Source organism: Hoplias malabaricus, chromosome 5 (assembly GCF_029633855.1).
Source record: "Hoplias malabaricus isolate fHopMal1 chromosome 5, fHopMal1.hap1, whole genome shotgun sequence".
In the NCBI taxonomy this organism is placed as follows: Eukaryota; Metazoa; Chordata; class Actinopteri; order Characiformes; family Erythrinidae; genus Hoplias; species Hoplias malabaricus.
Genome location: NC_089804.1, coordinates 29,778,692 through 29,802,681, shown reverse-complemented (window position 1 = coordinate 29,802,681; position 23,990 = coordinate 29,778,692). Strand labels below are relative to the sequence as shown.

Sequence of the window (23,990 nt, the reverse complement as noted above, 5' to 3'; positions counted from 1 at the left end):
TAAGTTTCACCTGCTTTGATTACTCGTGAGATCAAACTTAGATTGGCCGATAAAACATAAACACGATTAAAAGAAAAGAAGATATTCGAATAACTCGACATATTAGTAAGGCTTCATACTCTAGCTAATTCAAGACGTCTCTTGTGAGCTTTGGTGAAGTCTTTAAGATTCTTCTTGGTTTCTTTTGTCGGCGTGAAGGAGAAAGCGTCTCGCTTTGGAGAGGTTTGGAGCTTAAAGGGATGAACAAAGAGAACGCGTGCAGGCGTTCAGAGCGGAAACGAGATTAAGCTACTGATCTTCTGAGTTGCGGTTTGAGCTGAGTTGAGCTTCCGATCTTCTGAGCTGCATGGGCGAACTTCTTTCTGTTGCGAACTATGCTGTTCTCTCTCCTTGCATCCCGACTCAACTTGATCTCAACTCGCTCCTTGATGTGTCGATGTTCTCTGCTTATCTGTGTGCCGAGCTGAACTGTTTTTCAAAGCCAGCACGGTCACGCCCTAATGGGATGTGTCCTTTTTCTGATTGGGTGCGAGTTCAAGGCTCACGTGACTCTCACGAGAGAGAGAGAGAGAGAGAGAGGAGGGGGAGTTTGAATCAGCGATTCACAAAAAGAGTGGAAATTTCGCGTATCGAAATTTCTTATACATTTTAGTAACATATAACAATGAGTATCCTGGATTATTAATATCAAACATTTACATAAGATTTCATCCTGGGTACGTTGTGTTTACGTCCCAGTTACAATGATAAGTTAGAAGTATTAATTCTAATGTTAATTCACTTTTCTAATCAGAGACAGAACTTCTTTTCATGGTTGACAACAGTAATACACATCATTTCATTAGAAGGTGGATGTTCATCTGAGGACACAGAAAGTGACATTAATACATATTGTTTATACACATTAATCAGAATTTGATTTCATTTCCGTTATTGTTTAGGCGACCCCGAGTGAGGCGTAGTTTCACCAGTGTCTATTTGGGGTCGCTGTGAGAGGTCAAACCGAGTTCACCCCTGCTAACCATTTGTTGATCCCTGCAAGCGATAATGACGAGACCCTTAGGCGCCACGTCATAAAAAGGGGGCAGTAAAACTCCCCTCCTTGTTTGAGGTTCCTGTTTCTCACAAGCATCATAAACTGGTTATCTTTTTTAGTTCCTGAAGAGAGAAAGGGGGTCGGGGCCATGTGTCCTGGGAAGTGTCTTTGATGTAGATTAGGTGTGTGCGTGTGTGTGGGGGCCGCAGGGTCTTTGCACCCCTGCGGTTTGTGCCTTGGTCGCAGACGAAAGGTCCTCTTCAGAATGGAAAAGTTTTAATTCAAAACTTTTCATTTCTTCATTTTGATCTCGTTATCTCATTGTCCGGTCCATACTCCACTACATAAGATTGTTGACATAATAAGTGTGAATAAGAATAAAAACTACAGATGTTTGTCCACAATCTTTTCTGTTTCGCTAAAGCTTAGGTATGTGGACACTAATAAACATTTGCCTTTAATTCATGATTATTAGAACAAAAGCTCTAGAACTAATAAGGATCTCATCTTCAGTTTGCAGTTTTTCGTATTTACATTCCACCAAAATTTCCTATAAGATTTTACACATCTCATTTAAGGTAGGTTTCTAGGGAAAAATTATGGACAAAATCCAGGATTATGCTAGATTTCTTTCCAGGAAGCCGAGCCTGGAAATCAACCATTGCTATATGTCTTTAAACTGTAGAAGTTTGTATATTGCTTTTATTTATCCATCCATCCATCCATCCATTATCTGTAACCGCTTATCCAATTTAGGGTCTCGGGGGGTCCAGAGCCTACCTGGAATCATCGGGTGCAAGGCGGGAATACACCCTGGAGGGGACGCCAGTCCTTCACAGGGCAACAAAGACACACACACATTCACTCACACCTACGGACACTTTCGAGTCGTCAATCCACCTGCAACGTGTGTTTTTGGACTGTGGGAGGAAACCGGAGCACCCGGAGGAAACCCACGCGGACACGGGGAGAACACACCAACTCCTCACAGACAGTCACCCGGAGTGGGAATCGAACCCACAACCTCCAGGTTCCTGGAGCTGTGTGACTGCGACACTACCTGCTGTGCCACCGTGCCGCCTTTTATTTATCCAGTTTGCTCAATATAAAATTTTATCTATTACTTGTTGTAATATTTGCTCTGGTTCCACGCTGTTATATTTTATAGGTAACTATGGTAAAACTGCTGATGTGGTGGTGAAGTCGAAGAAGAGTGGCAGTCGCGAGGACCTCACTGATGAGAGACAGGCACTGTTGGACTCAGAGGATGAGCTAGAGAGAGAGGAATCTGTCACTGGACCTCAGGACAAATCTGTTACAGCACCCAGGAAAGCTCAGCCCACAGAATATGATAGGTAAAAAAGCACATTGCCAGCCTCCAAATTTTGATTATTATCAAGTTAACATGCAGAGTCAGCTTTTTTTGGTGTTAGAATTCACCTTTAAATTATTTAGATAATTCGGAGGGGAAATTATCTTACAAACATCCACTCTTGCAGTTCTTTCCGCTGTATTCCTCTCCTCCGAGAGAAACCCTGCATCTATGTGTGGAACTACTTTGAGGATCACACTTTCCGTTACCAGAACAGCAACTGGCTCTCCAAGATGGCTGACAGACTGGCAAGTTTATCTATATTCTAATCTAAGTTTTACAGAATCATTTCTAGAATATTACAAATTTATCAGTTTGTATATTTACAAATTTATAATTAACAATTACTATGTAAAATATATTTATGAATATATATTTCATATGACTAGGCATTGTGCGCTCCATAATAAGAAATTCCATGTGTGTTTTTACTTCGTTTTCACACACAGCAGTGAGCTGTGAGCTCTGATGGACCTTTTTTATTAAACACCCATGGGAAATTGACAAAGAGAAAGAAGCAATAGAATTACTGTACAGACAAATAAATAAAGTTAGTTTGTAGTTAATAAAGTAAATTTTCCACCAGTGCAACTCAAAGAAGCAGACTCTCAATAATGGCTGATTCTAGGTAATAAGCTCATTGCAGATGCATACAGGAGTTGTGTGTTACAGAGTTTGAGGCACAGCTTCATTTCAGAGCATTAAAAAACAATACAGAAACAATATGAGGTAATAGATAGAGATTTTATGTACTTTTTAAAAGCTTATTTAGGCTTGTATTGTTTGTAAAACAATAAGTGGATACCAGCATTGTATCATGATAGGATTGCACCTGTGCATTCATGAAATTTCCTTGCTACTAAATATTCCACAGTCTATTGTCAATATTCATTCATTCATTCATTCATTCATTCATTCATTATCTTTAACCGCTTATCCAGTTCAGGGTCACAGTGGGTCCAGAGCCTACCTGGAATCATTGGGCGCAAGGCAGGAATACACCCTGAAGGGGGCTCCAGTCCTTCACAGGGCAACGCAGACACACACACACACGGACACTTTTGAGTTGCCAATCCACCTACCAACGTGTGTTTTTGGACTGTGGGAGGAAACCGGAGCACCCGGAGGAAACCCACGCGGACACTGGGAGAACACACCAACTCCTCACAGCTATTGTCAATAGTATAGTAAAAAGTGATTGGGAACAACAGCAACTCAGCCACAAAGTGGTAGGCCACATAAAATAACTGAGCAGATGCTGAGGCATATAGTGAGCAGTGGTCACCAACTTTCTGCAGAGTCATTTACAAGTCTTCAGATTTGCTCAAGAACCGTGCATAGAGAGCTTCATGGAAAAGGATTTCACAGCCAAGTAGCTGCATCCAAGCCTTAGCTCACCATGCTCAATGAAAAACATTGGATGCAGTGGTATAAAGCACACCTCCACTGGACAGAAATCAGAAATCAGAAATACTTTATTGATCCCAGGGGGAAATTGCAATTATTACAGTAGCAGCCAGTTGTAAAAGAATAAACACTCTAATAAAAATTTAACACAAAAGGAATTTTTTACAATATGTACACATCTATAATAATAAATACGGATATACTGTATACAGCAGTATGAGTATTGCACATTTGAGTTGTTACACTCATAATTAAAAAAATTGTTCTATTGTAATTACTGTACATGTGAAAGGTGTCGTGCTTTAAGTGTGGAGTTATAAAGTCTGGTAGCCACTGGTAGGAATGACCTCCTGTGGCGCTCTGTAGTGCATTTTGTCTGAATGAGTCTTGCACTGAACGTGCTCCTGTGTCTCATTACCATGTGATAAAGAGGGTGGGAGCCATTATCCATGATAGCCTGCAGTTTAGACAGCACCCTCCTCTCAGACACTGCCGTCAGCGAGTCCAGCTCTACACCCACAACCTCACTGGCTCTACGGATCAATTTATTAAGTCTGTTGGCATCTGCCACCCTCAACCCGCTGCCCCAACATGCAACAGCATATAGGATGGCACTGGCCACAACTGACTCATAAAAAATCCTCAGCATAGTTCTGCAGATGTTGAAGGACCTCAGACGCCTCAGAAAATAGAGACGACTTTGGCCCTTCTTGTAAAGGGCGTCAGTGTTCTTAGCCCAGTCCAGTTACACTAGAGCAGTGCAGACATGTTCTGTGGAGTGATAAATCACACTGAGACTGGATCTGGCTGAGTGTAAAGTGCACAAATGTGCTTCTGGAAGTATGGTCAAAATTCCCATGAACACACTCCTAAACAATATGGAAAGCCTTCCAAGAAGAGCTGAACACTATGGATTAACAATGGGATATCACTCGAGTTCATTTGCATGTGAAGGCAGACGAACAGAAACTTGAATTATACGGTATACTTTGATTTATAGTGTAGAATAAAATATTGATGCTGCTCAGTAATATTGTCCCAATACATTTGTTGTTGTTTTTTGCAGGACTATGGCATTGATGAGGTGGAGATGCTACTAAAAAGACCCAAAAGTCCTGCTAAGGAGCGCCTGATGGAGGTGATGCTGGAATTTGTTACCACATGCAAGTATGCTTCATTCAGAAACATTCAGTCACTGCCCTGAATACTTTATTATCATTTACTGCAGAAATGTATTCTACAGATAACATGTTTTTTTGACTGCAGACAGTACAGTGCAAGTCTGGACAGAAAACGGCAAGCTCGGCCAAACAATCTGGACAAATGCCGCACCACCTTCATCAAGAGAAACATAGTGAGATAAAAATAAACAGTGTGCAAAACATTAGGCACCCCTGGTCAAATTACATTGTTGTTGTTTTTTTTAGTTAGGACTCCTGTAGTCAGACTATGCTACAAAGTTGAGAGGGTAGGAAAAGTACATGACACATTCAAACAACTGCTAACACTGTGAAGCTGGACTAATGAATGTGCTTTGTGGAGAATTCTTAGTGTCTAGATCTCTTATGGCAGCAAACAGCAAATTTCTAGCATAACGTAACTCATGTGGGGTATAGTAGGGCCATCCTACCCACTCCGATAGGACAAAGTTAATAGTGCTCTTATGGAGTTCCATTTCCCGGTGATAGGGCCATTACTTAAATAATGCTTTAAATAATTAAATATTGATGCTGCCCAATAATTTTGTCCCAATTGATTGGTTTTTCTGAACTATTTAGAAATAATTGAATAATATAAATTTTCTTTGAAATTGTTTTTAAGGACTATGGCATTGATAAGGTGGAGATGGTAGTGAAAAGAACCAAAATGCACCTCTACTATATTCTAAAATAACAATATGAAAATAATCTATGAAAATGTTATGGCACTTTCTATATGATATGTATAATAAACTGTGTGCTGAAACCGCAAATAAAATCCAACCGTATCTTGGTAGAGGATGCGATTACTTATATTCCACAAAACATGTAATTTGACCAGGAGTATCCAATCCTTTATGCACAATTGGACATTTTCTCCTTCAACATGTGTTACTGTCTTAATGTCATGTGGTTGTGATTCGCCTGTGTGTAGATTATTCTAGCCAAGCAGGCTCTGAGGGTGCGCAGGAGAGTGACCAGGCGAACGGTCAAGGAGAAGTTGGCAGATGCTAGACGCATGCTAAAGAGAATACATTTTCTTGCTAAAGAGGTAAAAGCAATGAATTTTCTGTTATATGACTGAATGTGTGTTTATCTGCACCTCAAAAATTCAGGGTAGAAGTCATGGCTAGTTTATGCTTGTATCAGTACAGTATAATAAATGTTTTGTTACAATATACAACTATGTATGTATGGTCTTATGTACTATTTAATGCAGACATTCAGATATCCCTGGTAAAATGATATTTTCCAGGTGTAAATAAGTATTGATTCCTTAACAGTTATTATTTATTTTCTGAATTCAATATATTGGGAGGACATTAAACCAAACATTATGAAAAATTGTAAACAATGTAAATTAAAATTTGTTGACTTTATTAACTTATTCTCACATACAAAAGCTTAAAAACTCCTAATTAATAAATATATATTTTTATGTGTTTTTATATTTGTATAATACAGACAAGACTTACTACTATTGCATGTACTCTGATAGACTATAACATTATGACCACCTAGTTGTTTCTACACTCACTGTCCATTCTCTCTGCTCTACTGACCACAGGGGAGCACTTTGCAGTTCTACAGTAAAAGACTGTAGTCCATCTGTTGATCTGTATATTGTTTGTCCCCTTTCACCCTGTTCTTTAATGCTCATGACCCCACCAGAGCAGGTATTATGTGGGCGGTGGATCATTCTCAGCGCTGCAGTGATACTGACATTGGTGGTGGTGTTTTAGTGTGTGTTGTGTTGGTACGAGTGGACAGCAGGGCTGCTGGAGTTTTTAAACCCCTCAGTGTCACTGCTGGACTGAATAGTCCACCAACCAAAAACATCCAACCGACAACATCCTGTGTCCACTGATAAAGGACTAAAGGATGACCAACACACACTGTGGAGTGACAGATGAGCTACTGTGTCTGACTTTACATCTACAAGGTGGAGCAACGAGGTAGGAGTGTCTCAAAGGGTGGACAGTGAATGGACACAGTGTTTAAAAACTCAGGCAGCACTGCTGTGTCTGATCCACTTGTACCAGTGCACAAACTAACCAACACTTGTACCAACACACACTAACATACCACCACCATGTCAGTGTCGCCGCAGTGCTGAGAATGATACAAATGATACAAATCATACCTACTCTGTGGGGGTCTTGACCACTGAAGAACAAGGTGAAAGGAGGAAAGTAAAGTATACCGAGCAACAAAGGGACTGTAAACTCTAATTACAAAACTGCAAAGTGAGTGCTTCTGTGTGGTCAGTGGAACTCAGAGAATGGGCAGTGAGTGTAGAAACAATCAGGTGGTCATAATGTTATGGCTGATGGGTGTACTTTCCTGTGAATTTGTTACAGCACAGTTTTTTCAGTCAGACCCGTATAGAAATGTAGGTCAGTAATAAATAACTAGTTTCCAGCGATGTCCTGTCCCTTTATTAAGTATAGATTACTTGGTTGATTAAATGTTAAGGTGCTTGGTTTTAGAAATGTTCAAAAACTTACATGTTAAAATGTTATCTTGTTGGTTTCTGGTAAATGAGTTGCTTTAATGTCATCTCAACACGGTGCTTCCGTTTTGTAGCTTGGTATGAACAGAAAATAAAAGGCTTTCCATAATAATACATACACTGTAAGCAACTGACAGAATAAACAATTTTTATAGTTTATTATTTGTTATTATTGTAAACAAAGACATTGATATGCACCACCAAAGCTTCGCCAGACCTTCCAATGACCAGGGTATGTATTTTGTAATGCAAGAAAAACCTCTTTGACAATGGCTATATGGCTAGTGGCAGTCCAGCTAAACTAGGCTCGCCTAGTTTCTTTTTGCTCTTGTTATGTGGAATATAGGATTATTACAGATACATAGTATATACTACATATGCAATACTTGATATCCTGGCAAGGTCTTAAACAAAATGTTTGTGGTTCTACAGCCCCAGAGCACATTGCCAGATGTGTTCCTTTGGATGATGAGTGGAGGGAGGCGAGTGGCTTATGCTCGAATTCCTTCATACTCCATCCTATTCTCCCTGGTGGAAGAAGAGAAGGGCAAAGACTGCGGCAAGATCAGCACCATCTATATGAAGGTACTTCTAGGGATGTTCTGCTCTTGTACCATCTCCATGGATTTCTTTTATAAAGAAAATAAACACATATAAGCCAGTCATATATATATATATATATATATATATATATATATATATATATATATATATATATATATATATATATATGACTGGCTTATATGTGTTTATTTTCTTTATAAAGCGAAATCCATATTTTGTTAAAATTTACTAAACGTGTTATCTGATTATGGAACCCACAACAAAAGCTTAAGCTTAAACTAGTTTAGCCATTGCATACACAGGTCTTTGTGCATTTTCAGCATTAACCGATAGAGTGGAACCCCATGTTCAATGCAAAATGGCAAAAGAGGGTTGTAAAGTGGTGGAGGAGTGGAATAAATGCAGGCAGTAATATTATATCACCTGGAATTAAACCCTAAAATTTTGTACACATATGATGCAGTTCCCTGGGCTACCAAAGACAGCAGTTTCATGGGTACAGTTTTCTAAAAATGGGTTTAAAAATTTTCTAGACTCCTGGAGGACCGCTGGGAGAGATCTTTGCAAAACTGGAAATCTACATGTGGCTTGGTATCACCAAGTATTCGAAGAACTGTGTCACGAGCCTCCCTGCGGAGTTCAGGCCTATATATGAGGCAGCAACATTTGGTACATCCTTGCCCCCTAATATGCCCCCCACCAAACTCGCAGTGGAGGGTGAGTATGCCAAATACATGGATTTTTATGTATGTGATTTTAGGAAATGTTGGCAAAGTGATGGCAGTAGTGTCCAACCAATTGGTTGGTTCCTATAAAGGTACACTGTATAGCCAAATGTTTGTAAGTAACATTCCTCATTCATTCATTCATTGTCTATAAGCGCCTATCCAATTCAGGGTCATGGTGGGTATCCAGAATCACTGAGCACAAGGTGGCAACACACCCTGGAGGGGGTGCCAGTCCTTCACAGGGCGACACACACATTCACTCACACACTCACACCTACGGACACTTTTGAGTCCGCTGTGAGTAGAAGCTGTTATTGTAACAAGGGGAAACTATTGATACCGTAATACAGTTTCAATTTGCTGTAATTATTCAGAACTATTCATATTGGAAACATAATCAAATTACACCAACAAACACTAATAGTACCAGAACAACTAAAAGAGCATTAACATGACTTGATCTATCATTCTTACCGTTAACATGCACACACCAAACAAACAAATAAATAAATTAACGTAATGCAATCTAGGGCTAGATAGTCTGATAAACACCCAAGACTGCTATTGGTCATTTTTGTAGCATGTTTATTTATCAAACCTCTTGCTTGGTCAGTGCATGGATATATATATTCCCTTCTAACTGTGTAATGTACATGTTAGTTTCACTGTAGTTTCTGAATGCTGAACATTTACAGAATTAAAATCCCTAAATTGAATTATTGAACAGTTTACAGTTTAATGACTTTCTAATGACTTATGTAAAGCTATAATGTAATAAAACTTCAGATTGTCATGCCGATTATGTTTAAATGTGCTGTGTTTACTATTCCTGCAGACAGTCAATATTTCCAGCTGCGTGCTCATATCTACCAGGCACGAGGCATCATCGCTGCTGATGATAATGGCCTCTCAGACCCTTTCATGAAAGTTGTGTTCTCCACTCAGTGCCAAGTTTCAAAGGTTAGCACTGTACTCAACTCAGACAGACACACATGTAATCCTCTAGGGCAGCTCCTTATTAATGAGCTTTTAGTAAATTACAGAAATAAACAAGATGTGTATTGAAGTAGCTTTTTAATACTACTAATACTGCTAATAATAATAATAAGATGAAGGAGAAGAAGAAGAACATAAGAAGAAGAGGAAGAAACACTGCTTTTTATATTAATGGTATACTCTTCCATGGATTTTCATGTGAGAGACCACCATTGATATAATTCAGAATCTCATTAAGCATAATGGTATTCATTTTTCCTGTGATAATTCAGAGATTGGATATGAGATAAGGAAAAATGAGGGTTTTCAAACAATCATGCAAAATCTAGTAGACCGTCAAATCTGACAAAATCACTACTTCAAACTTATCTTTAAGAACAGGAGCTCTGTTCTTGCTTCACATCTAAAAAACCATTATGTTTACCTGTATTATTCTATTCTGAGAAGGACAAAACCTACACTGTGAGCCTGGAAAGCGGTGTAATTGTCAAGAAGTCATCACAGAGAAAATGGAAAAAATAAAAAAGATAAAAAAAAATATTAGCATTAGCTCACTGAAATTGGATCTGAGATATGGAGTAGTTTTTATGGACTGAGACATGGGAGTTGTAATTGCGATTAACTGGATCATAAGATGGAAGGTGAGTGTGTGAACAGGGAGTTTTTAATAATATGATCATCAGTGAATGTTTTTCCATGTGTCTGTTGTAGGTGATGGAGGAGACTCTGTCCCCCACTTGGTGTGAACTGTTGCTGTATGATCAGATCCTCATGGAGGGCAGTAAGGATGACTTTAGGAATGACCCACCTGTGGTCATCATCAACATCTACGACTATAATAAACTAGTGAGTTCTGCTGTAGTCACATATCCAATTCACCAACACTACACCAGTGCTGCAGTTTGTCTCCATTTAATGGTGAATGTGTTATAAAAGCATGGCCTACCGACAGCCACTGCATGATAAATAAAATCAGAAAGATGGCTGAATTAAAAATGTATATTAGGGAAGAAATCATCAGCCTTTAGATTTTGACACTGTAGTGCCACTGGGTTCTGGGCAGGGCTGGAGGCTCTATGTTGTTTTTTGCTGTTGTTGTTGTGTGTTGTGTGGGTGGAGTGTTATTGTTCATGTGTATATTTGTATGTGTTTGGACCTTCTGTGTAAGGAGATATGTAGTGCCTCTGTATCTCCCTACACAGCGAGCCCAACTACTGCCCATTCACTTGTGCCTTTTTTTACCCTTGTTAAGCATTGGCATTATGGCTATGTCTAGCGTGACCTTTTTTCCCCACATATGTCCTCTATATGGGATATTAAAAATATGTCCAGTCAGAACTTCTAAATAGCCAAAAATGTGCAGTATTTCCCCCATTCTAACTCTTGCACTAAGCCCTAAGTCCTTCCTTGAAGTGTGCACTTTGAAGATGTATTTTGAAAGTTGAGGAAAAGGGGGACATGAATTCAGTTACTCAATGGGTCGAAGACTTGAGAGCAAAACTGGGATAAGTTGCTTCTCAGCCCTTCACCTGTGAACAACACTACTGCTTAAGCATCATTCGTCACAACGTACAGCTGAGCTGGGCTCAACATTACAGTTTTTTTACTAGAGTCTCAAATATAAATGTATAGCAGGTTATTAAGATCATTTATCATAATTTCTTCTTCATGTGTGGAGGATTTCTATGACCCAGGAGCCTTTAATTTCCTGAAATATATTTTATAAAACTCATCTGACTGTTGATGACTTTCTGACCAAATCATCTTGTAAAATTGATTAACTTTAACATTACATGAAAACAGGTGAAATTTCCAGCCTTAATAAAGCCAGAACCAGAGAGCGAGCGGTTACTCAATATATCAAATGAGACTGTGACTGTACTTTGCTACATTATATACTGCACAGTTTCTTAAGTCAGACCACTGTGTAGAAGCGTAACAATGTATATGTTAATGTCTAGTTCCTTTATCAGTTTACCTCTGGTTGATAAATGTAAAGGTACTTGCTTTTGAAAACGTTAATACTGTCAACATTGAATTATAATCTTGTTTGTTCCTCTCATGACCATGAGTTTTCTTGTGTAAACAAGTCAATTGAATGTCATTTTAACAATTTTGTAGTTTGGTGAATACAAACCGGATTCCAAAAAAGCTGGGACACTAAACCAATTGTGAATAAAAACTGAATGCAATGATGTGGAGATGGCAAATGTCAATATTTTATTCGTAATAGAACATAGATGACAGATCAAAAGTTTAATCTGAGAAAATGTAACATTTTAAAGGAAAAATGTGTTGATTCAAAATTTCACAGTGTCAACAAATCCCAAAAAAGTTGGGACAAGTAGCAATAAATGGCTGGAAAATGTAAATTGAGCATATAACGAACAGCTGGAAGACCAATTAACACTAATTAGGTCAATTGACAACATGATTGGGTATAAAAGAGCTTCTCAGAGTATCTGTGTCTCTCTGAAGCTAAGATTGTAAGAGGATCACCAATTCCATCATTGTTGCGCAGAAAGATAGTGCAGCAATACCAGAATGGTGTTACCCAGCATAAAATAGGCAAGACTTTTAAGTTATCATCATCAATCGTGCATAACATCATCAAAAGATTCAGAGAATCTGGAACAATTGCTGTGCATAAAGGTCAAGGCTGTAAAACTCTACTGGATGCTCGTGATCTCCGGGCCCTTAAACGTCACTGCACCTCAAACAGGAATGCTATGTCAAGAAAATAACAGAATGGGCTCAGGGATACTTCCAGAAAGCATTGTCAGTAAACACAATCCACCGTGCCATCCGCCGTTACCAGCTGAAACTCTACAGTGCAAAGAGAAAGCCATTTCTAAGCAAGCTCTACAAGCTCATACGTTTGCACTGGGCCAGGGGTCTTTTAAAATGAAGTGTGGCAAAATGGAAAACTGTTCTGTGGTCAGATGAGTCATGATTTAAAGTTCTTTATGGAACACCGGGACGCCATATCATCCAGACCAGAGAGGGCAAGGATAAAACAAGTTGTTATCAACGCTCCGTTCAGAAGCCTGCATCACTGATGGTATGGGGTTGCATGAGTGCTTGTGGCATGGGCAGCTTGCATGTCTGGAAAGGCACCATTAATGCAGAGAACTATGTTCAGGTTCTAGCGCAAGCAACATATGCTCCCATCTAGACGTCATCTCTTTCAGGGAAGACTCTGCATTTTTCAACAAGATAATGCCAGACCACATTCTGCAGCAATCACAACATCATGGCAATGTAGGAGAAGGATCCGGGTACTGAAATGGCCAGCCTGCATTCCACATCTTTCACCTATAGAGAACATTTGGCACATCATAAAGAGGAAGGTGCGACAAAGAAGGCCCAAGGCAATTGAACAGTTAGAGGCCTGTATTAGACATGAATGGGAGAGCATTTCTATTTCTAAACTTGAGAAACTGGTCTCCTCTGTCCCCAGACGTCTCTTGAGTGTTGTAAGAAGAAGGGGGGATGCCACACAGTGGTAAAAAATGGCCTTGTCCCAACTTTTTTGGGATTTGTTGACGCCATGAAATTTGAAACAACATATTTTTCCCTTAAAATGATACATTCTCTCAGTTTAAACTTTTGATCTGTGATTTGTGTTGTATTCTGAATAAAATATTAGATGTCGGCACCTCCACGTCATTGCATTCAGTTTTTATTCACAATTTGTTTAGTGTCCCAACTTTTTTGGAATCCGGTTTGTAGAAAATAACAGATTTTCCATGATCATTAACTGTCAGAAACTTGCAAGCTAAACAAATTCAATTCAGTTTATTTATAAGCACATTAATAATAGCCAAAGCTGATCAAAAGTGCAGTACAACGGAGTAGAATTTAAAAATGAAAAAATTAGAAATAAAAAGTAAAAGTAAAAGTACTTAAAGTACTAAAAATAAAATAATAAATAATATATTATTTATTTTTTTACTTCTTATTCATTTTTTTATATTTCTTATTCATTTTTATAGTTTATTTATTTGTTATTAAATGTTATTAGTTGTTGAATATAAAACAATAAGGTATTTGGCCATATAGGTATGTGGGTGATGCGTCTGTCTTCCCCATGCCACCATCCTGCCTCAAGTGTCCTCTTTTTTGAAAATCAAAGTCACCCTAGCTATGTCTGTTTGTTATCTATAAACATGTACAGACTCTCAGCTCACAGCTACAAACATATCCAGTCTCAATTTTGTCTTAACTTTTGGTTATTTTTATAGATAACTTTGTTTTACATTGTCAGGACACACATCAAACAAGTTTGTATAAGAAATGTTTAAGGTGATTGATAATTTAGCTTAAATGCTAGTTGGACAGATATAAACTAACACTACTTGTTAACTACTTTAGTTTCATGGCTTTAGTGCCAAATTTAAGAACTAATTTTAGCTCATACATGTCTTGGCTGCTAAGCTTTATTTGAGATAAAAAACTGTACATGCTTTTAACTGTTGTGCTCTGAATATTAATAAAAGGGAAGCCCCCAGTCTTTGGGCAGAGCATTTGCGCAGCCGGAGCTGAAGTTTGTGGAGGAACCCTATAAGAAGCCCATGTTGAAGTTCTTTGACATCAGCAAAGGGAAGAGCAAAGCAGGAGAGTTGCTGGCTGCCTTTGAGCTAATCGAGCTGGACTACACAGGGATTGGGGAGGTCAGAGAATCTTATTTTGAGTGCTAGTGTAAATAGATTTTAGTTTACTGTTTTCTACAGAACCCTATTGCTATTGTTCAGATTTTTTTTATTATTATTATAGTTGATAGTTTTTGTGTAGTTTATGAAAATACACCATTTTAAACTAATATCTTTTATCCAGATTTTTTAACCAGTTTTTCTCAAAACTGTTACTGAATAATGCATGTAGTCTCAAAATAAAATAATTATAGCACCTTTTTGGCTGGAGTACCTAAATCAGTTAGTGCAGTACTATTGTAAGTAATTGTTTCTATAGCTTTATTATGGATTTTCCAATTGTAATCAAATATAAAACATTTTTCCCAATGTCAATCTAAAACCAAATGTTAAATATATATTCTTTTTGTTTTAATGATAAAAATTAAAGGTTTTGAAATACTTGCAAGCCTGGGGCTTGATTCCATATAACTTCCCCATTTCAAGAGACTCAAGATGTGCCATGGATTCACAAGCCACTTGTAGCATAACATGAAAGCTACTGCCCTCTTGTCCCATAGGTTTAGGGTTTAAACCCTGTGCTGGGTCATAAAAATAGTGTGATCATGAATGCCTTGGCAACCTTGTACACAGAGGCTGTTACAAATGTGTGGTAAGCTGAAAAATAAGTGTTTCTGTGTTCATAGTAATATTGCTGAAGCTGGATCAATAAATCACAAGTTTATAAAAAAGCATGAGAAAAGTTTAAGGAATGGTGTGGTGCATGCTGTTAGTGCTTGACCTTAGAAACGTAAGTGGTTCTCTGGGTTAGCTGAATGTTTTCTATCAGTGAGGGATATAGCTGTGACATTTGGGGACATATGTATGGTTCAGCACTTTTTGCTGCAATATATGTATGTACATATATCTCCAGCCCACCCTGCCACTGGATGTGGACCCCAGAGAGCCAGACTACATGGATGCAGAGGATGAGCGTTACATCATCCCTGAGGGAGTGCGACCTGTGCTGAGGAAATTCAGGATAGAGGTACAGTAACAACAACATAAAGAAATGTGCACTTGGGTCGTTTTGTTGAGGATCTTGTTGAAGATTATAGTAAACAAGAAGCATCTGATACACTGTGTATCACTGTTGAATGTCTCTTAGCACCACTCATAATTACACTATACCCAGAACAAGACAGCAGAAATATACATCAGGGAAGAGAAGTGAAACTAATATTTTTAAAAATGATTTGTGCAATTTCAACTAATACAATTTTAGCAGATGAAAGTTTTGGATTTTTTTTTTGCACCTGGGCTCCCCCCGACTGTGGCAGAGTGTAATTCACTTTCACAGCATTGTCCCAAAATCAAGGGTTATAAACGTATTAATTTAAAGCACAATTTAAGGTGGAACTGAACATCAGACTAATAACCTGGGGAATAAGGAGCTTATTCAGATTCATTACTGGCTCGCTGCAGCTTGTCCTGAAACTAAAGTGTGGTTGTGGACAGAGTTTATCGCTCTTTTACTGCGATTAGTGATGAATTGTTGTCTAAAAGAGCTCACTATAAAGGACTTTGTCACAAAAATCAATGTTTTACACTGAATATTTGATATAATATGAGTGTTCAGTGATATTTCTCATAGTCAACAGTGAGGAAGGCCCTCCGCCTTCATTGCTATGCTGTCAGACATTAGACCACGCCCCTTTCGGCTGTTGTCCTGCCTCCCATTCTAGATCAGGGCCAAAACTCTGAAACTGAAAAACAAGGATCCGAAAGTGAAAAAAAAGGATCTGAAAGTGAAAATAAGATCTGTGACCCAAACATATATGAAACATAAAAAATAAGATCTGAATCTGAAAATAAAATCTGCAATTGAAAAATATAAGACTTCAAATATCAAAATATATATCATCATCATCATCATCATCTTCTTCTCCGCTTCTCCACTTCAGGGTCGCGGTGGCAACAGGGCGAGCAAAGAAGCCCAGACGTCTCTGTCCCTCGCAACATCCACCAATTCCTCCTGGGGGATCCCAAGGCGTTCCCAGGACAGCCGGGAGATATAATCCCTCCAGCGTGTCCTGGGTCTACCCCGGGGCCTCCTTCCAGTTGGACGTGCCTGGTATACCTCCAGTGGGAGGCGTCCAGGAGGCATCCTGATCAAATGCCCAAACCACCTCAACTGACTTCTCTCAATGCGAAGGAGCAGCGACTCTACTCCGAGCTCCTCCCTAGTCACTGAGCTCCTCACCCGATCACGGAGAGTACGCCCAGCGACCCGTCGGAGAAAGCTCATTTCGGCCGCTTGTATCCGCGATCTTGTTCTTTCGGTCATTACCCAGAGCTCATGACCATAGGTGAGAGTGGTAAATTGAGAGCTTTGCTTTATGGCTCAGCTCTCTCTTCACCACAACGGTGCAGTACAGTGACCGCATTACTGCAGACGCTGCACCTATCCTACGGTCAATCTCACCATCCCTCTTCCCATCACTCGTGAACAAGAACCCGAGATACTTAAACTCCTTCACTTGGGGCAGGTTCTCACCCCTTACCTGAAGGGAGCATGCCATCTGTTTCCGGGAGATAACCATGGCCTCAGACTTGGAGGTGCTGATCCGCATACCGACCGCTTCACACTCGGCTGCAAACTGCTCAAGTGAACGCTGGAGGCCTCCGTGCGAAGAAGCCAGAAGAACAACATCGTCCGCAAAAAGCAGAGATGCCACCTCCCGAGATCCCCGACGGAAGCCCTCCTGCTCCAGGCTATGCCGAGCCACCCTGTCCATGAATATCAGGAACAGGAGTGGAGATAAGGCACAGCCCTGACGGAGTCCAATGCCCACACTGAACAAGCCTGACTTACTACCAAGGATGCGAACACAACTCAAACTCTGAGAGTACAAGGACTGTACGGCTCTTCGGAGCGACCCTGGCACCCCATACTCCTGGAGCACCTCCCACAGAATCTCTCGGGGAACACGGTCATATGCCTTCTCCAAATCCACAAAGCATGTGTAGAGTGGAGTAGCAAATTCCCACGCCCCCTCAATCATCTGTGCAAAAGTAAAGAGTTGGTCCATAGTTCCACGGCCAGGACGAAATCCGCATTGTTCCTCCAATATCCTAGGTTTGACTATCGGATGGATTCTCCTTTCCAGCACCTTGGCATAGACTTTCCCCGGGAGGCTGAGAAGTGTAATGCCACGATAATTGGCACACTTTCTCCGGTCCCCTTTTTTGAAAATAGGAACCACCACCCCGGTTTGCCAATCCAAAGGCACCGTTCCCGAGGTCCATGCGATATTGTATAGGCGTGTCATCCAAGACAGCCCCACAGTATTGAGTGCCTTCAGTAACTCTGGGCGAATCTCATCCACTCCTGGATCTTTGCCACTGCGAAGCTTTTTCACCACCTCAGTGACTTCAGCCAAGGAAATGGAATCTGACCCCCCAGACACTTCTGGCCCTACCTCCTGTACAGGAGGCATGTCTCTCGGGTTAAGGAGTTCCTCAAAGTGCTCCTTCCAACGCCCAACAATACGCTCAGTCGAGTTCAGAGTTTCACCATCCTTGCTGAGCACAGCTTGGACAGTGTCCCCCCTCCCCCTCCTGAGCTGTCGGAGTGTTTTCCAGAACCTCTTTGAGGCCGCCCGGAAGTCATTCTCCATGGCCTCTCCAAACTCCTCCCATGCTCTGGATTTTGCTTCTGCAACTGCCACAGCTGCAGCCTTTTTCGCCTGCCGGTACCCATCCGCAGAATCGGAAGTTCCCCGAGCTAGCCAATCTCGAAAAGCCTCCTTCTTCCGCTTGACAGCTTCCCTCACCCCTGGTGTCCACCAACGGGTTCTTGGGATGCCGCCATAACAGGCACCGACAAGCTTTTGACCACAGCTACATGCAGCCGCTTCCACGATGGAGGTCCAGAACAGTGTCCATTCAGACTCCATTCCCCTACCTCCTCCGGAACATGTGAGAAGTTCTCTCGGAGGTGAGAGTTGAAATCCATCCGGACAGAGTCATCTGCCAGCTTTTCCCAGCACACCCTCACAATACGTTTGGGTTTACCAGGTCTGTCCGGCAGCTTTCCCCGCCATTGGATCCAACTCACCACCAGATGGTGATCGGTTGACAGCTCAGTCCCTCTCTTTACCCGAGTGTCCAAAACATACGGCCTCAGGTCAGAAGACACAACCACAAAGTCGATCATTGACCTTTGGCCCAGAGTGCTCTGGTACCAAGTACACTTATGAGCAAACTTATGTTCGAACATGGTGTTTGTTATGGACAAACCATGGCTAGCACAGAAGTCCAACAACATCACACCACTCGGGTTTAGATCAGGCAGTCCATTCCTCCCAATCACTCCTCTCCAGGTTTCCCAGTCATTGCCAATGTGAGCATTAAAGTCCCCCAGCAAAACAGCAGAGTCAGTGCATGGAATCCCCTCTAGAACTCCAGTCACTGCCTCCAAGAAGGCCGAATACTCTGAGCTGCTGTTCGGTGCATACGCACACACAACAGTCAAAGTTTTCCTCTCTGCAAGCTGGAGCCGCATTGAGGCGACCCTCTCGTTTACTGGGACAAACTCCAGCTGTACAGGCGCCAGCCGGGGACTTGTGAGTATCCCCACACCCGCCCGGCGCCTCTCACCCTGTGCAACTCCTGAGTAAGAGAGAGACCAACCCCTATCGAGGAGTTTGGTTCCAGAGCCTACACTGTGTGTAGAGGTGAGCCCAACTATATCTAGCTGGTATCTCTCAACCTCACGCACCAGCTCTGGCTCTTTCCCCCCCAGTGAGGTTATGTTCCACGTACCAAGAACCAGTTTCCGCTGACAAGTTCCACGACGCCAGGGGCCCCCTTGCCCCCGCTCTGTGCCCGATGGGCATTGCACCGCACCCCTACTCTGAATCTTGCGGGTGGTGAGCCTACATGATCCTCCCACGTTGCCATTTCGGGCTGAGCCCGGCCGGGTTATGTGGGCTGCCCAGCCACCAGGTGCTCGCCGTCGGACACTACCCCCAGGCCTGGCTCCAGGGGTAGGTCCCGGTAACCCTTTCCCGGGCAGGGTACACTGAATTTTAATGTGTGTACTCATAGGAATGCTTTTGGATCATGTTTGTCTGGATCTTCACTCCAGACCTGTTCGCCATGGGAGACCCTACTGGGAGCTAACAGCTCCCGACGACATAGCCCTGGAGGTCATGAGACCACACAAGCCCTTCCGCCACGACAAGGCCCTGATCCAGGAAGGGTCAAAATATATAGGAAAATGAAAAATGATGTTTGTGTGCCATTTTATTTTTTATTTGACATTACAAAACACCAGTTTACATTACAGAAAGAATAAAGAAGAAATATATCAAAACATGTACTGATATTTCTCAAGGTTTAATAAACCTAGGTCATCATTTACTAGACTACAGGTATGGAGGTATATTTGGTGCAAAAACTTTTTTGCGCACAAACAAACTCCTCTGATTGGTCAGAAGGGTTAATCTCTGAACAATGCCCGCCTCCCAGTTCTACAGATGCCCAGATTAGTTCTGCACCACGCTCCATCTGATATATTTAGTGCAAATGTGAGAGTGCGCAGAAGTAGTCACGTGTGAGCGAAGAAGACAGCATTTGCATAACCGCAGATTTGAGCAAGTGCAGCCGCTGGCTTGTGTTTGTGCAAGAGAAAATATATATATTTCTGAGGAGACTTTCTACAGGTGTGTAACTCGCACTGCACAGATTCACATGGTAATTTGCGAATGTGCAAGTTTTATACAAGTGTACGAATGTGTTATGCACCATATATACTGCTACAAATAGAGCAAAACTATGAGCGAATGATATTTTTGTACTTGTGTACCTGCAGTGAAGAGTTTGTGAAGGTGTAACTGTTAAGCTGTACTAGTGGGAGAGGAAAACAATGTACAGGTTTGCAACTCCTGAAGTGATTTTCTCTGTGACTTCAAATTTACTGATACACGTGTGTGAGTATTTTCTACAGCTACAAATCTCACTGTCACAGGTGCTCAGGGGTTTTAAACCAAATATACCTCCATATACAAGGCACCAGTTTAAGCATTTCAAGAAAACGTACCTAAACATACATTAACAAGAACCAGTTGTCATAACAATAATTTCTGGGGTGATATTAAATAAAGCAGGCGTTCACTCTCAGAATAAAAAGGTACATTATTGTCACTAAATGTACAAAGTGTGTAAATGAACCTATAATGTTTTAAAGTCCAGTTATGCTCCCTAAAATTTAGTTGCTTTCTCTTCTCAATGAGTGGTGAATATGTATTTTTTCATATTTTAGTTTTCATTGCAGAACTGTGTAAAATTAAACAACAAAATATAAGTCCTAGATATGAAACAGAGCATATGAAATCAACACAATTTTATCCACAATAAATATAGAATAAGGTACAGTTAAGTTCCCTAATTTAAGGTACTGAATATGTACCCATGAAAGTACCACCACAGTGACAGTTATTCTGACAGTGTTGTGGCAACTGGCACCTTTTGGAAAAATCCATTATAGATGTCTGTGTTGGTTTATGTCAGTTGTCATATAAGGCATGTACATAAGGCTTTTTAAATGATGAAAATGTAGCCGAGAATTCCTTGCATGTTGTACACATAAAAATATATCTCCTTTAAAATCTCTCCTGAGAGTTAAAGTGCCTGCACACTTGCCCTTCTCTCCTGAGTGTTTTCCCTCAGTGTTGAGTGCTTTAACCTGAGCCCCATGCTGCAGGTGCTGTACTGGGGTTTGCGGGACTTGAAGAGGGTGAACCTTTTTGAGGTGGAGAAGCCTCGGGTGCGGATGGAGTGTGCGGGGCAGATGATTGAGTCAGAGGAGATTGAGAACTACAAACAGAACCCGAACTTCAGCGAGATTGTCAAACACTTCGATGTGGTGAGATTCTGGGATTACTGGGATAACTCAGGATTATGTCATTTTTCATCCCTGGTTACAGCTTCTACTATTCCAGGAAAGCTTTGCACAAAATTTTTAAATATTTCTATAAGGATGTACTGGTGCTGAATGAAATATTCTGGATCACAAACACCATTCCAACTCATCTCAAATTCATGGTTCTACATTACTCCAAAGAATACTGTAGTGGAAATGGTTATGAGCACATTGCAGTGGCATAAATACTACATATCAGAGTCAATGATAATTAATTATTATTTGATTAATAATTAATTATTTAATTCATTTTGTTAAGCTCTATGTTTGGGAGTCATTAAATAGTATGTAGTCTTTACCTGTCCAATTTTAACTTGGACATGTAGGTCATCATGTTAGATGACTTTACATATAAAGAGCAGGATTAGCTAGAATTAATTAGTATTAATGAATTATGCTCATTGACGCCGTAGGTTCTTGGCTCCGAAATTGAATCTGAACTAGAAGTAATAATTCTGTGCAAGAAAGGTGCACACAAACAAATAACCAAGGATTGGTTTTATCACACAACTGGTTTATTAAATGTAATATCAAATAATGAATATTGATTATACATTCATATAATGAATTGGGCTACAGCGATACATGAGGAAGCAGGGACATTAATATATAAATTCTAGAAAGGCTATTGTTTATCCCAGCAAGCATTCAGCACCACTCCTTAGCTATGAAGAAATGAAACCATGTGACCTTATGTATCCCTGGATATGGACTGGAGATAGCTGTGAGCATGTCGCTGAAAAGGAAGCAATTGGTATATGCGTGTGTGTGTGTGTGTGTCTGTGTGTAATCAGGAGCTTCCTGAACTGGTGTACTTGCACCCTCCTCTCACCATCTTTGTGATGGAGCAGCGGGCCTTTGGTCGGATGGTACTGGTTGGCACTCACGTTGTCCAGAGCCTAATGCACTTTGCTCCTGAAGAGCTGGACGAGTGGAAGGATGATGAAAACGAGGAGCCTGAGGGTATGAGCGTTTACTGAAACCTACCTTTGAGCAAGCACATGCATTTCAGTTTGATTTTATAGTTAAAATGAAAAACTTAATTCTCAATTCACTTGTATAACTCAATCAGAAAGAAAGAAACACATTGAAATATGGTCTACATGCTGCTGTGAAACCCAAATTCAGACCTGTGGAGTGGGATGGTATAGATTTTAACTGGAGATACAGGCGAATAGTCTGAGAAGTATTATTATATTGATGAAGATATAATGACCATAGACATCTTTCACAAAGTTTTAACGATTTTGAAAACTTTTTCTGTTTAGAAAACTATTCCAAATTGCTCACAATCATCAAGTTATTCTGCTCGGGGAAGGATCTGATGCACAGGTTACATAATGCTCTTCCACATGTTGCATGAAACTACCCCTTTTCCACCAGAGAGGTCTCCAAATCCCAAAATGTCAAAGATGACAAAGTGTAGCTTTAATTAAAATGAAATTAATACACATTATTTTACATAATTCTTAGCATAATCTGCAAGAGATAAAATAGTAAAAAACCTTACCTTGGCAAAAAACACATTTTTCCCACCATTGTAGTGGTATCAGCATTTATCAGCACTCAGTCCTTTCAGCTGTTTAAACCACCATTGTAACAAAGAAATGTTTAATATGTGCTTTTAACAGTAGTTTGGAAAATAAAGAATTTCACAGTACCACTTTAAAGTAAGACTTATAAAGGTTTCTAAATGTTGTAAATATATATTTAATGTATTACATGGATATTAAGTAGGTTATAAATACCTTAAGTCTCATTAACAATCATTTTTAACGCAGAGACTAAGTGCAACATTGATCACTTTTTTGGCTTGTACTGAAAGTGTCAGAGAATTTACTGAAAATGCTGAGGTAAAGAATAAGCTCAGAATGCCTTGGGAATGTGAATTTAGTCATTTCATCTGTTAAGGTACACCACATTATCATCAATGTCTAAAAAAGACATTTGGTGGTTAAATGGATAAACTTATTAACACATATGTGCTGAAGCTAGCAGAGTTAATGTTGACTGAGAAGACAAAGTAAGGTCAGTATTTGGCATGATCTGAGGTTTAACAGTGTAGATGGATGTGGATTCTCTATTTGGCAAATGAGAGGTCACTGTTACCCTTTCTAGCTATGTGTTATAAATAATAATTAATGTTTTAATGTGTTTACAACCTGATTAATAACATTAATAAACACATTATAAACCATTTATAAACCATTTTTAAGTGAAGTCATATTTTAGAGTGCTACCACTTTCCTAAAGGTATTCTTCAGACAAAGAAACACACCTTGATGAACCTGAAGCTTTGTCTTTGGGATAAACCCAGAAGAATAACAAATAACTTTTAACAGATAGTAGCAGTGACAACTAAACATAATTCAAAAGAATGTAAAAGTGCCTCTAAACTCTTGACAATCGATGCACATAACCGAATCTTTATACTAATTTCAGAAAAAAGGCCACCAACGCAGACCACCCCTATGACAACTGTGATGAGCATGGACCTGGGAGGACTTCCGCTAAAGGACACCAAAATACCCATAAATCCTCTTAATCTGGTCACTGT

The 23,990-nt window shown here is 40.3% G+C and overlaps 1 protein-coding gene across 1 annotated transcript in view; it reads left to right on the top strand.

Moving 5' to 3' along the window:
• LOC136696721 (fer-1-like protein 4) overlaps window positions 1-23,990 on the top strand; it is a 64,355-nt gene that overhangs the window by 22,060 nt on the left and 18,305 nt on the right. The window contains exons 18-31 of the mRNA XM_066671365.1: window positions 2,205-2,391; window positions 2,536-2,656; window positions 4,882-4,982; window positions 5,082-5,169; window positions 5,949-6,065; window positions 7,959-8,111; window positions 8,624-8,807; window positions 9,654-9,778; window positions 10,526-10,660; window positions 14,314-14,487; window positions 15,380-15,493; window positions 21,215-21,376; window positions 22,228-22,396; window positions 23,876-23,988. Coding sequence (XP_066527462.1) covers window positions 2,205-2,391; window positions 2,536-2,656; window positions 4,882-4,982; window positions 5,082-5,169; window positions 5,949-6,065; window positions 7,959-8,111; window positions 8,624-8,807; window positions 9,654-9,778; window positions 10,526-10,660; window positions 14,314-14,487; window positions 15,380-15,493; window positions 21,215-21,376; window positions 22,228-22,396; window positions 23,876-23,988 — 1,943 coding nt within the window. The remainder of the gene's footprint in view (window positions 1-2,204; window positions 2,392-2,535; window positions 2,657-4,881; window positions 4,983-5,081; window positions 5,170-5,948; window positions 6,066-7,958; window positions 8,112-8,623; window positions 8,808-9,653; window positions 9,779-10,525; window positions 10,661-14,313; window positions 14,488-15,379; window positions 15,494-21,214; window positions 21,377-22,227; window positions 22,397-23,875; window positions 23,989-23,990) is intronic.